The 14,568-nt window shown below is 41.2% G+C and overlaps 2 protein-coding genes across 4 annotated transcripts in view; both read right to left on the reverse strand.

The window, feature by feature from the left end:
- The window catches only part of pla2g15 (phospholipase A2, group XV), a 9,429-nt gene extending 5,920 nt beyond the window's left edge, over positions 1-3,509 (reverse strand). For all 3 annotated transcript variants that reach the window (XM_035665761.1, XM_035665760.1, XM_035665759.1), the window contains exons 1-2: positions 3,162-3,509; positions 1,026-1,182 (exon numbers count right to left, since the gene is read on the reverse strand). In XM_035665761.1, coding sequence (XP_035521654.1) covers positions 1,026-1,182; positions 3,162-3,309 — 305 coding nt within the window. In that variant the 5' untranslated portion in view covers positions 3,310-3,509. The remainder of the gene's footprint in view (positions 1-1,025; positions 1,183-3,161) is intronic.
- Positions 3,510-3,616: 107 nt separating this feature from the next.
- lcat (lecithin-cholesterol acyltransferase) lies at positions 3,617-12,407 on the reverse strand. Its single transcript, XM_035665294.1, has 7 exons — positions 12,058-12,407; positions 8,687-8,843; positions 8,426-8,541; positions 7,887-7,982; positions 6,719-6,943; positions 6,442-6,637; positions 3,617-4,792 (listed from the first exon to the last, which is right to left on the reverse strand). Exons 1-7 carry the CDS (start codon positions 12,206-12,208, stop codon positions 4,429-4,431), a joined length of 1,305 nt encoding a protein of 434 aa, XP_035521187.1. The 5' UTR covers positions 12,209-12,407; the 3' UTR covers positions 3,617-4,428.
- Between the last annotated feature and the right edge of the window lie 2,161 nt (positions 12,408-14,568).

Raw genomic sequence — 14,568 nt, forward strand, 5'->3', positions numbered from 1 at the left:
ACAAAAAGTTATTTTTATAAAGAACTACCTACTGCAGCTTTAAATGTTGTTCTTACATTGTAAATTCGCATTGATCAGTTTTCAGTCAGAGATAGTTTATAAATTATGGATGATTATGAGTTAACTTATTTAAGTCAGATTGTTGACTGAACTGACTTTGCTGAAAAGTGGGAATACAAAATAATCTCTGGTTTCAGGCGGTTCCTGAGCCTTAAATGAACTATTGTGCATCTGCAATAAAAAATGTTCTGTTTGTGGCCACATTGCCATGACAGTCAGTCACGCAAGTCCAATCATATGAGCAGCCAGTCGTATGAGTGTTGATCATGGTTTCCACTCTCTACTCATGTTGCGTTCCTTTCAAAATAAGAGCCAACTGTCAGTCCAGATAAATTTAGTCCAAGATGAACTAATCAATCCTCTAACTGCAGAGGAAGTCTGGATTACTGAAGCCACATCTTAAGAACAGGGAAGAGAGCAATTATTCAACATAATTGCAAAATGGCTCTCTATTTAATTGCATCACGGCAGAGCTCTCATTTAGAGATACAGCAGCTCACAGTCCTCATGTCTAAATGAATAATTAACATGTGAGTGGTGTTGAGTTGAGTGCTGATGGAAACATTAAAAGGAATGCTATCTCATCCTTTGTTTCCTTCCATACCTCGTTGATAAATGGAGGGTTCAAAGGTCAGTTTATCCAGTGCTGGGTGATAACTGTTAGCAGAAAGTCAAACAGGCTGTCGAACCCATCTATCTACTCCCTTATCCTATGACAGCACTTCCAGGAATTTGCACCACAGAAATGTTTTCACACAAAAAAATCAAGCCTTCTACATAAGAACAGCAACGGCAAACTAGTAATCACTTTCACAACAGAAACATGCCACACTAATCATCACAGGATGATGTTCAAAATGGGCCGTCAGCAAACCTCGTACATACATTTGGTGAGTCGGACAAATTCATCAGACAAACAGTACTTTATTGATGTCTGAATGCAAACAGAAAAAGCCACGTCATACCTTATGTTGTCTATCCAACAGTCTATGGCTACAGGGACGAGCAGCTCCAGGTTCAGCCACAGAGTGAAGAAGGACTCAGTCTTCTTATAGCAGATGTAGTGAACCACACTAGGTTTATCCAGCTTCGCCTCCAACTGGTTTCCCAGATCCCCTGGAACTGCAACAGGTAACATTAGGAATGAGTCACATATCGGCACATATCAGCAAGACTGTCCGGATGACACTGAAGGTTTAATTATTACTGTTCATGTGCATATTCATTAGTGATTATCTCATTCTTACCCTTCTTCCATACTGTGACACATGTTTCTAATGTATGTATATTTGTCAGTTATCAATATTTCAACTTGACATGAGACCGGACAGGAACTACTTACTTGCCCTTGGTCTATTCCTCCTCCTCTGTATCATCAAACAACACACACAAAACATTGCACAACAGTCCAAGGCCACGTATAGTATATAGTATGAGGCCAACTCTCACGATGGATGCCATGAAGCCAATGCATACTTTACAGTTCTAAACACTTTTAAAACATTTTAAAAAGACAGACGTCAGTGGAAATTCTGAGCATCGCTGGGTTGTTTTGTTCTTTTTCAAAGACTTTGAAATTTAAATATTATACTTAAAGATGGGTAAATATCTGTTGAAATCCAAGTGGGAACTTTATTTAAAGTACTTTTTAAGTTTGGTTTTTTTCTATAGACAATGATGAATATTCACCACTACTACCATATGGGTAGTAACACTCACAGCTTAAAGATCTCTTCCAGAAATGTATTAAGACACAAAGCCTGAATACAAATAGTCCGCTTGAAACAATAATGTGTGTGTTTTTCACAAAAAAAAGTATAATTTCTGCATTAAATCTGCTCTACTCCTTTAACGTCATAAAAAAATCCAGAATCTATGAAAATGCAAGAAAAACTGATTTTTGACTAGAGGGGGAGTGAATAAATATTACCTTTATCCCGCTATGACTGGATGGACTGTGTTTAGCCTTTTTCAGCTATTAGTTCAGCACTTTATGGTCGAACAGGCCCTTCCGGTTGCCTCACTGTCAGTGTACCACAAAGTTACAGCAGCCCAACACTGGCTTTTCTCTAAAACTGTAATATTCTACTGTTCAACTGCAAGAACAAGCAAACAGCAGGAGGTCACTGTGGGTCAAGCAGTTACACAGACTCTTATCACACATGCATAGGCACAGACTGAGGCTGTGGTTGTAACTTGGCCAAACACAGATAAGATTCCTCTAAACCCAAGACCCCTTCAATGAGTGGAGGGAGAATGGCAGTGTGTTAGCTTTTAACTTGGATTATGAATAGAAATTTACATTAAAGTTACACAGTTACTGTGAGATTAAAGAGAGTCTGCCATTAGACTTCCTCGGTATCCTGAGCACTTAATTGGCTGCAATGCTGGAGAGTCAGATTGTTTTCCAACTCAGTCATATGATCAGAGGAAAGCTGACTGTAAACAACACACACACACTCACTGAACACAACGTTTAAATGTTTACTAAACCTCGCAAATATATGTCAGCATTAGTGTGCTAATAAGTGTTTTTTTTCGTACGGGATTTCATTTCTTCGACAGTTTCCTGCCAAACTCCGTTCGCAAATATAGCAATGTAAAGACGTCTTCCTGGGAAGCGACATTATATCCTCTACAACCGATGACTAAACACATTTTCCGATTCGGCGGGACTGTGCTTTCGATACAGCGCACATATAACAGTCAAAATCACATTTCCTCTGATAAAATTAGACAGACAACCTGGTACAGACCGCTCTCTACGACGACCAGCTGGTTGTTTTGGTGGAAGAAGATAATAGGAGCGACAGGCCAAACATTTACAAAAGTACAAATTTAACCGACGTATATACAAATTGGACGAATATGTTCTAGCCGAATATAAGACTGGCCATATACTCATTTGAAAAATGTTGAATCTTACTGAAAGCTTTATACAGCATTTGTGACAAGCAAAGAGAGATAAAATTAAATTAATTTTGAATAGAGTTTGGCCTGTCTTGACCATCGCTAGCTGTTGATGAGTAAGTTTCACAGTGAGCTGTTTGCCAGAAGACAGTCAGGTAAACTAGACCAGAAACACCGGAGAAAACTCTTACCGAGGACTACGGGAGGTCGCGAGGAACAAGCCTTGTTGCCGACACATTTCTCCAACGGTCTCCCGCTGCTCTGAGCAGACAACAACAACAACAACAAACCGACTCGGAGCAGCGAAGAGAAGGCGGTTATCCGTTGCCAAGCCGCCATGGCTCCTGGTGTCTCATAGCCCAACACTCATGGTCGCCTCCTCGGTGTGTGTGTGTGTGTGTGTAGATCTGCAGAGGAGGTCTTTCGGTGTGCTGTTCAAGTCCTCTGATGTGATTTACCGCAATATAAACGTTGACGATGATCAGTGATCAAGGTGACGATCACGAGGTCTAGATCACAGAGCAATCCACCCGACAACTTCAACAGTCGAGTCAAAAGTCATCGATCTCAGATGTAGAGAGAGAGGATTGATCTACACCACTGACGCTATATATGAGATCTGAACTAATCAATTGATACGCGTGGCTTTTGTGGCAGCAGATACTTTATTATAAGTGGAAACATTCAAACACATTTGGCAGTATGAAATATCCCTATCATTTCACTTCATTGGTTTAATGTAATACACTACTGTATATGAGCCTGAGCAAACAGTCAACAGTCAAGGATTTTATACACACATCTAAAAATATATAAATCTTTAGATAGAATAGAAATATTACAGTGACATCACACACAATAAAATAGGCTACTATTCATTACAGTCACACTCTTATCTACCCAGAATATTACAAATATGCCTGTGATATATTGTGATGATTAATTCATCATCCATCAAAAGTAAACAAACCATTGTGTATTTTGTAAAGATGTATGTCACAGGATTTGACGTTGCCTGAATGATTAAACGCCCGACTACAACATTGAATAAACCATAATTTGAAAATAACTCCCTATTACTATTTTTGTAATTATTGTGACAATTATGTGTATCATGATAACCACTAAGTCTTGTCATGATCAACATCAAGTATGAGAGATACACAACATAATACTCTGCAAACAGAAATAAACAGGTCAGAGTCAAACCCATTCTGCAAGTCATCAGCAAGTAGTTTAGATAAGGGGGTCATGGTGATGGGCTGGGGGGGTGGGGGTCAGGGTTAGATTACTTGCAAGTCCAGACTGGTTTGGAACTGTTGCACTTTTAATAAATGTTTAAGCTATTTCATGTGAAATGTGTTGTGTTTTTTTGGGACACTAGAACAGACTATAGGTTATGTAAAAATCCAGCACTGTGTGTTTTTGGTTTAATAAACTCTTAAATGCTGTCGTCTGCTATTCAGTTCCAGATCGAACGTCAACCTCTCTGGGTGTGTCTGAATTGCCCTCCAGGATATGCTGGATTAAATTGAGCACCTTTTCATGGAACACTATGTCCAGGTGGGTCAGCCCTCTGTACTCTGTAATGTGGACGGGCTGCTCCTGCTGGTCCGCCCAACGTTTGCACAAACTCATGCTAAAGCTGTCCACTGTGTCATCCCCGTCGGCGTAAACAAAGTCCACCGGGTCCGCGTTGGGAAACTCCTCGTCGTAAATGTATGTTACTGGAGTAGGAAGCCCCACGCCATACATACACCACACCTCAACGCCAGGTGGGTGGAGAGCGCTGGTGAGGTTCTTGGTGTCTTCCAACATGTGCCTGGAACCAACAAGAGCATAAAGGGGGTTGTGAAATGGAGCGATATAAGGACCAAAACGTTAAAGCAGTTACAATATTTTTATATTAACAATGGATCACATGACTACTTGTGAAAAAGGTCGTCTGTAGGGATGAACTCTGGGTTCCCCTCAGCTCTATGGAACTATAGTCACCTTAAAAGACTACTCCACTGATTTAGCATCACACAGCTTTAACACATATACAGTCTTTTCTGAGATTTCTGTACCAGAGTGGAGATGTGAGATGACCATGCCAGGCTCTCTGTGATGTTAATTCTCAGGAACCGAAAACAATTCACATGCTCCACCTCAGCTCCACTAATGTAAACAGGAATGTGCCTCTCTTTTTTCCTAAAACCAACAATCAGCTCCTTGCTCTGGTGTTTGGGTATGTTGTGCTAGTAGAGGTTAATGTAGCCTCAAGCAGAGATGAGGATCAGGCCCCCGATTTTATTCCATTTTCCAGCTTGGAGTTAGCAGTGCCAAGCGACACTGACTCACATGGCATCGCTTAAGGCAATCAGATTGCTCCCTCTAGACCCACAAAAGGTTTTAAACAACTTTTCTCACATGTGGACTAGTACTCCGCAAGACCTGTTAACAGACTTTGATGTGTAAAATCAGTGTTTCAGAGTTCCCCTTAAAGCACATTGTTTTGGTTTTTGCAGCCTGCAACTTTGGTTCACTCTGTGTTTTTGCTGTTTTGAGTGAAAACCGTTTTAAAAAGACTGTACGTTACCTGCCCAGCACCATTAGGCAGACACAGTGAGCACGGCCCACCATTAAGTTTCAGTTTTGGCCCTCCAAGGAAATCAGTTTGGGCACCCCTGAGCTAAAGAGTCTGATATTTCCCTCAGGAGCTGCTGGAGACGAAATACAAGAGCTAAAGAGCAGACTGAATATTGGGCTTTCACCTCTATCTGCTGGATGTGTAAATAGGAAACTGTTTGCTAACATGTTCACCATATCAACTTAAAAGATTATAATAATAATGTTACGGTTATGTTCACAGCCTGAGTCTGCTGCCCCCAAATGACCAAAATCTGTTAGTGCAGGTTTAAAGCTAATGCTGTATACTGTATGTCAGAGTTGAACATTTTTGACGATGGCAGATCCCAGTGGTAGTATAAAATAAAAACCTATAGACTGTCAGGTTTTTCTACAAATAAAAATGTTAGCCATCAAAATGATTTCAAGTTGCTTCTATCATTAACTGCTGTTCCTCACAATGTGTCGACACAGATGCTACCACAATGAAACACTGTTCTGTCTATCATGGTGGAGAGACTACACACTTATCTGCTCCCAAAGCAGCAATTTACATAATCGACCAGGTTTTCCTGTTTCATAAGAGGTAAAACTGACCATAGGATCGAAACTCCTGGCAGCCTTATCTTTAAAAGTCTCCGTCATTGCTCCACTTGTAAGCTTTTCCTTCGCTGTGGTGGCTGCCCGCTACTATATAGTCACTGTTCTGCACATCGTAAACATTTCCAAATCCAAATTCCAAAACATTTCCGAGTCGGTTAGGTTGATTCAGGAATATAGTACTAATCTAAAACTGATGTGGGTAATGGGCACAGCTTTTGTTAATCACGGCTGTGTAATAACATTAAAGCTGTTAGTTACCAGCCGTCCTCATAATTGATGTCTGTGAAGAAGCGCTGGTAGTCCTTGTTGGTGTAATTGAAAGTTGGTGTGGAGACAAAGACGTGGTCCTTTGGCCAGACTTCCTCAGACGGCACCATCCAGGGATTGGTTGTTGTCATCCTCTGCTCCTCGCGGATCTTGATGTTGGAAATCATTGGGATGCCGTCATTTTCACCTGCAGTGAACAGCAAGTTAAAGCAAAAATAAATGGATCAAATATGAAATACTCTGTGTACTGTACTCTAAGTGCCTTTACCTGACGCCAGGACTCTAAGTGGTTTAACAGCTCCCCCCCATGGAGCTCCCAGGGAAATGAAGCCCTTGATGTACTTGTCCTTCCAGGCCTGGGGCCGGTGGTTGAGGAAGTAGAGGACATAGTGGCCGCCCATGCTGTGTCCCAGCAGGTAAACAGGCTGCTGGTACTGCTCGTACATCTCCTCAACCAGGTCCTGCAGCTTTGTGAAATACTCTGTGTTCTCATCTGTGTGAGGGAGGATGACAGGAGGGAGTGTAATGTGATATAAAGAATGATATGGAGTTTGGGTTTGTTCTTTAAAACTGTATTAAATTCTTTTGACCACATGTGGTCAGAGGAACTCCACATTTGCAACATTTTGTATTATTTGTGTTTGTAGCCACCAGAATGTCTTAATGTCTAATATTCGCTCCCCTTCCAGCTCAGCGTTGTGGTTTTACAACCCACAACTTTACAGGCAGCCATTTTCTGATAAACCCACCACCTTTCCGGCACCAAAAGACAGACAGACACTAGCTGTGACTTTAGCTGTGAGGCAGTGAATATTAGGCTTATATTCATCAGGTGTCCAGAAACACGACTCCAAAATGAATGCCAACTGCTGGGAAATGTTTCTCTTTCCCTGTCACATTCTATTCTCATCACACCCTGAAACCTGAATGCCTTGTTACCAACCTAGACATGTTATGTATTTCTTTCTTATCTCAAGCTGTGTCAGTGTTGTGTTTACAGCTTGCTGTGTTGTCATTAAGTGGCAAAAAGTAATTAACTGATGCAGCTTTAATATAAAAAATATTGATTGGTGGAGCTTTAAATACGTTTGTATAAAAGAGACCTTTATGAGTCTCACACTATTTTTGTTTTCTCAGATGATGTTTTTACTTTGTTACATATCATTAATACCATATTGGGGAAAGAGAGCCCAAATACCAACTACACAACACCTTATAACTTAAAAAGAACAAGCTGAGTTGGTCATTTTGCCTGCTGATGTACTTTCTATACTTCCAAGCCAACACATCCAGTGCCAAACCTTCCCATTTACATATGCTCTCAAGATAAAAATTCCACACATAAGTGTGTGATATGACAGTGTGCTAGACTGTACCAAGCCCTTTTAATGTGTAAAAAGTGCATGTGAGGGTGCATGTGTAGTTTTGCTGCTTACTCGGAGCTAATCTCCAATCGTATGGAGCTCCTCGGACTGTCTCATTTCGGATGTAGCCCACGTTGACCAAGTGTTGCACCATAGTGTAGAAATAACCTGCAAAAAAACAGCAGCAGACTAAATCAATACCAGATGTCAGAGTCTAAAGCAACCCTTGCTACAAAGCAGCTGAGCTACAGAGTGGACCACTGTGTAGGACTTTGTGGCATCTAGCAGTGCATTTGGTGACTACAACTCCCTCGCCTCACCCTTTTGTTTCAAGCATGTAGAGAAACTAGGGTGTACGCAAAACCTGTGTAAAGCACGAAAGAGAGGGTTAGTGTTTGGTTTGTCCGTTCTGGGCTACTGTAGAAACATGGCAGTTCAAAATGGCAGCCTCCGTAGAAGACCCGCTCCCTCTATAGATAAAAACGGCTCATTTTAAGGTAACGAAAATACCTAACCATTCTTATTTTCAGGAGATTATACACTAATGAAAACATATCTATGACATATGACATAAACATATCATTTTTGACATTTCTGTACATTTCTCTCACCCGCCAGTTTGTTATGGTCAAGAAACTCAATGGGATACGTCTGCCCAAATCCTGGCACCCGCACCTGCACTCCTGGTGAGTTGGATGACCGCCGAGTAGTCCTGTTGTAAACAAGTCTGGGGCACGCAGACATTTAGGTATTATAATTGGGCAAAAACATTCTCTACTGTGACTCGAATAGTATCTGACAGGAGATCACAAACAGGAAGAGAACATGTAAACAGGGCAGGACAGAGGACATTAAAAGTCAGACAGTGTTACCTAATGTTATCAATCCAGCAGTCAACACCTATGGGCATGAACATGTTGAGGTCAATCCACAGTGGGAACCAGTGTTCAGTTTTCTTGTAGCACATCCAGTGGACCAGCGTCTGCTTGTTTATCTTAGCTTCCAGACGGTTCCCCAAGTTCCCTGGCACTGGACACACACACACACATATCAGTGAATCACACAGCAAGGTGAGCACTGACAGGTTAAGTTTACAGTAGGTCAGTGGTTCCCAACCTTGCAGTGAAGCTGAGGGGTCACAGGATGTTTAATGGAATGTGAGGCAGTAATATGCATTGTTTTGCCATACATTAAAATTCACAGGACAGTTTTTCCTCCTGTGTTACTTTTCACTGTACATATAAGTTGTGATAAGGGGTTGTAAGCTGACTTATTTAAGGGGTCACCAGGTGAAAAGGTTGGGAACCGCTGCTGTAGGTCACTGGTCATAACTGGTGACGACTCAAGCACGTTCCAAATATGAAACCCAGTGTGAAATGCCCAGTGTGCAGGATGTAGTGGCATCCGCATGTGTAGTTGCAGATCGCAACTACGTTGCTCCGCGCTTTCAAGTGCGAAGGAGAAACTACGGTGGCCGTGAAATGTGGGAAAAAACACCCCACTCTAGAGCAAGTGTTTGGTTTAAAACTCATTCTACGATGACGAATCTTATGTTCAGGTGATTATACACTAATAAAAACATACCTATGAATATTATATTCCATTTATAGATATATAATAGAGCTTCCTAAATGTTACATACTGGACCTTTACTAGATTTTCATTTGAGGGAAGACCAACAATCTGTTATACTGTTATGGTGAACGCATTAGCTAACGCTTGCATACATACACACCCAGCAGCCAGACACAGAGCAACATTAGCATTTATATTAGTGGTGTTTCTAACCATTTGATATCCACTCTCCTTTCAGCTCTCTCTTGATCTTCACCAACTCCTGAGAAAAGTAAAAAACATATAAAACTGCTCTTTATCCACTGAATGCTCCCCCATGTTCACCTGCTATTCACTAACTTTGTCTATCTGCCGCTTGGGGCTGGTAGTGTCCTGTGTGTTTATCGGGCCTCTTTGGCTAATATAAACTGCCTGCTGCAGCTGGAAATCAGAGTTTGCTGTCAGAAACCAAAACAATGAGCTGAAAGAAGCCAAAACCTCTGCGGTGCTGAGGGGACCTGCAGAGTTGGGTTATAATTCTGTTCACTGTGAGCATCACATTACGGTGATGTGATTTTATGTATTGTTAACATAACAATATTGGCAAATGCAAAGTAATAAAATAAAATGAATTAAGAACTATTATTGTGTAATCCTGTTTTATAAATACTATATTTGTAAGGTCTTATTTGCACTGTGTCCTGTGTAGGAGGGACATTGCTTCACATAGTTAGGAAGGAATGAGGTTAAAACCTTAACCTTGGGTCAGAAAATAGTCAGAAAACGTTTGTTTAAGATTTATTTAGATTTTTTCCACTATATCTTGCAGAATGTGTGACATTACCAACCTTAAAATAAAGTGTGCAGTAAAATGTTTATTTTGACTAAACAGCAGGTTTTCTAAATGTTTAGAGATTTGGAAACTTTTCAGAATGTGGATGTGTGCCCACCTTTTACACTTTCCACATCATATTGACAAATACAGCCTTACTCCACAACTTTACTTTTTTGGCCTTGAACAAAACGTACTGTAGACCAGCGACCCCTACTCTGTGTTACCTGTCCTCTACTTGGAGCTCCTCTACAGTGGACAGCGTGTATCCCGACCTGGACAATGACCTTTGACTGCAAACAATGAGTAATAAAGCGGTGGGAAGAGAAAATGCCCCGCAGTGTAATCTTAAAATAAACTAAGAAACCTACTGTCTTGAATGACGCATCAGTTGCATGAAGACTGCAAAGAAGGACCCACGAATGTAGGAATAAAGTCTGCTGCTTTGTGTAGAGAAGATAAAGAAGGACGTGCAGATGTTTTTACTGAACTGAACCAAGGTCGCTGTGGGAAGGACTAAGCCTTAGTACATGGGTCGCAAGCTCAATAAGGTGAGTTACTGGGGCGCCACCCCCCACCAATTCTTAACCAGGAGCCTTGTTTCTATGGTAACAATCTTTGACACCTGCTGATGAGTGGTACCAACAACAAATGGGCAAAACATCCCTTATAATTCATGGTTTTGGCAGCCTCTAGGGTTCCAGCATCATTATGTCACAGTTTCCATCTTTGGGTCTTTTTCAAGCTACACTTTATAACCAATGCTGTTATTGCTGACAAAGACGATCTCTAAGGCTGTGCAGAATAATATGGAAAGTAGAAGATCCAGACAAATATCAGTGGGATAGTGTGGACTAACTGTTACTATTAAAACTGATGTAAAAACATGAGATAAAGAATTATTATGAAGAAAGTGAAGAGGGAATTGTGAGTTGAGGGAGGTCTTGACCAGTGGTGTAGTGCAGGGTATATGCAGGTGTACATATCTACTTAATTTTCAGTCTGCATTGGGTACACTAACTTCATTACTCAGCAGAGTTCTGTGAGCTGAATTTTGTTCCCCTAGGATGACGAAGGCATGAATAGTTGTCCACTTTTCACGAGTGGATGGAGTAAAGAAGGCTTCCCTCAAAATCAATAATTATGTAGTTGTATGAGGCGTCGGTGGGCCAGTATTGACCTCTTTCTTTTGTGGCTAATGTTAATTTCATTATGATCCTCACTCCCTGAAGCCGAGCTGCAGAGGTTAGGTGATAATGTGCAAACACTACTGGCCCATTTTTGGCTGAACTAAATATGCAAGAGTTTTTTCACCCCTTTTACCACAGGGACCTTGGGGGCATAAATTAAGAGAGAGTTGGGTTGGTTACGGGCCAAATTGGAGGACTTTAGAGGCCAGACAGTGAAAAACCCATTACAGCTGGAGCGTGGAGGGCCAGTGAAGAGCATGACCACTGAATCAGGTTTTGGCCCTTTGAGCCTAAAATGCCTTAGTATGACCGATAAGCAGCAAACAAACTGTAGAGCAGGGTCAAATGTACAGAGTACAACCACACTGATAGCCTAGACATCAATACACAGACAGACAGATAGACAGATAGATAGATAGATAGATAGATAGATAGATAGATAGAATACCACTTGGCCACAGGTTTCATAATTTTACTTAAAAAAGATGAAATAATAGAATATGGAGTAAGTAACTGAAGGTATTAAAATGGAGCTTTCAGGGGCCCTGTTGCCTGATTTGCCCAGCTGGTAGTCAAGCCCTGGCCCTTCAATACATACTGGATCATGTAAGATTATTTTTAAATAAAATAAAAAGACTAAATGGACCACAACAATGCCAACACTTACCAATAATGAGCGGTGGAGTGCTGTTGCTTGGTGCTCTGGGTTTGGCGTTTGGCGGGAAGACGACGTTGACGATCCAGAAACCCGAGGAGTGATGAAGCCCCAGGAGGAAGAGCAGCAGCAGCACCGAGCAGAGCTGTCCTGCGGAGCCCATGTTTCTCTCGAGCAGCTGTGGCGAGGGACAGAGCGCTGTGTCGGTGTGTGTGCGGCTGGAGGCGGAGGGAGAGGCGGGCAGGGCGGTGAGGTCAGACCGGAGGAAACGTTACCTGACCTTCTGTCTGAAACTGTTCACTGAGGGCCAACAGAGTAACGTCGTTAACGTTTGGCCTCGTTCAGTCTCTGAATCACCTGGTTTGCGGTGATTAATCAAACTGTCATCGGCCGCGAGCACACACTCGCGGGAGCACAGGGATGCCGCGAGCCTCGAGCACAGGGACAAATACAACGTGTAGGCTACAGGTGACACATTGCCCTATTGATTCTTCCCAATCACACATAGCCTGTTTATTTACACAACAGAGTGTAAATGATTGACACAGAGTGTTGACAAGAGAACAGACTTTCTAGGACCAAAAAAAAAAACTTTTATGGTTATGAGTTTATCTCTCGCTAATGGTTCTTCGCTTTAAATGAACGACGCAGGCATAAGGTGCCGTTTCTGTTCGTTATAACCGATGGTGAACTTGGTGTAGTGGTGGTGGTGCCTCCACTCCTCACACACACAGAGTCCAGCTGTGAGTCTCCGGACAGCGAGAACTTTCCGCTACAGCTGGTGCGACATTCAAGTTCCACGGAAACTCCACTTCTTTAAGACCTTTTGCGTGGAAATAATAATAATTTTAAACACTAACACAGGCCAGGTTATCACACTGTTATAACACAGAGTAGCACTTTTGGTAGTTTCTTTCACTAACGAACGTACAGACTTTACTTTGCCCTGCATAACCAGACTTAAGTGGAAAAATGCGTAAGATTGATGTTTGTAGGAGCCTGCCTGTTACAACCATGAATTCATGCTCTGTGTGTACCATTTAAAGTGCCACTGTACTCCTTAGTGACACAGAAAACGCGTTTTTGTTATTTGGGGGATTTTTAAATAAAAGTTTCACAACTGAAGACAGTACCGGAAGGCAGCATGTTACAACGTCGCCACATCTCGGTGTTACCATGGATACCGAGTAGCAACATCGCTGCAGGCTTCATTAACCGCAGGTGAACTCATGTCTGTGTTATGAGGTTGGTGACACAGGTACACGCAATAGTAAACATGTGAGGTTACCACAGAGCATTAACTTATGGAACATGGTTTTGGCCACTGTAAGTAGGACACATGGTCGTTGCCTCATACACCTTTCTGCCGGAAATATCCCCCACACCACCCACTTTTAACATGATAATGTGAGGGCATTTCTTCCTAATAATATTTAGATTCCTACTGCATAATAAAAGTTTTAAATAGTAGATAGTATGAATACATATTTAGAATTTTCTCTGGAATTGTAGTGTGACGTGCACTAGTGATGTCAGATATAGGCAGAGAGAGGCAGATATTCATTGATATTTATAAATTGATTTTTTATTTTTATAAAAAGCTTAAATCCATCCATTTTATCCATGTGTCTTCCTTTGAGGCAGATCTGGAGGGGTGGAAGCTCCCGCCTCAGTTTGGTGTCATATCCTGTCAAATTTAACACATTAATGTAATGATCTGTGATGGCCACATTTAAAAAGTAGGTTCAGGTTCTATTTTATATCTGTATATGTATTTGGAAAAATGTTTCAAAGATTTGGAAATAAAACTATTTATTGATTTTTACTTTACCTTTAAATATTTCTATTTCATGTATAGGTTTTATTTAATTAAATAATCAGCTGTGTCTACCTAAACACACATAGATTTTTACCAAAAGAAAGAAGGAAAGAACAATCTCTCTACCATGAAGTCTCAGGAGAGTTGATAGTCGATGGAATCGATTGATTCTAGGCTGTCCTCTGTGACATATTAATTAAGAATAGTGAAAACCAAATGCCACTAGATGTCAAAAACTGTTAATACTGCCATTAAATACGGGGAGCAGTGTTAGTTAACATGATTTGAAAAAACGGTTACCCAGTAAATACAAATGTACATACAGTAAATTGTCTGGGGGTACTTGGTGGGGACATCATGGTGCTTCTGGCACTGCACTGAGTTAGAGAACCAGGAAATATCTATTTCATTTCACCGGAGGCTGAGATTATCTCATTCCAGTCTTCAAAGATATTTTATTCATGTTATTGAAGAGGCATGAAGTATGAAGTAGCTGTGAACATCTTAATGAGAAAACAAAGAAGGACTGGCTTAAGTAAAAGAGCATATTACTTAATGAATCGGAAAACTCCACTGAAGTAGGTTCAAACCTCAACGGTTCAAACATGGTGTGAAGTTATATTAAAGACTAAAGTCTACTGTCACATAATCAGAACAGAACAGTGTGTAGTACAGTGCCCAGGGACCAACTCCAGATCTAAGCC

The sequence above is a fragment of the Morone saxatilis genome, unplaced genomic scaffold (genome assembly GCF_004916995.1).
Source record: "Morone saxatilis isolate NCDOM2014 unplaced genomic scaffold, NCSU_SB_2.0 Contig2, whole genome shotgun sequence".
NCBI lineage: Eukaryota > Metazoa > Chordata > Actinopteri > Moronidae > Morone > Morone saxatilis.

What these genes read in the sequence shown, in the direction of transcription:
- lcat (XM_035665294.1), bottom strand. Translation starts at nt 12,208, where the DNA reads ATGGGCTCCGCAGGACAGCTCTGCTCGGTGCTGCTGCTGCTCTTCCTC. An exon ending in CGATTGGAGATTAGCTCCGA is followed by an intron (nt 6,944 to 7,886) that starts GTAAGCAGCAAA and finishes TCCCTCACACAG; the next exon opens with ATGAGAACACAGAGTATTTC. An exon ending in ATCAATTATGAGGACGGCTG is followed by an intron (nt 4,793 to 6,441) that starts GTAACTAACAGC and finishes TGTTGGTTCCAG; the next exon opens with GCACATGTTGGAAGACACCA.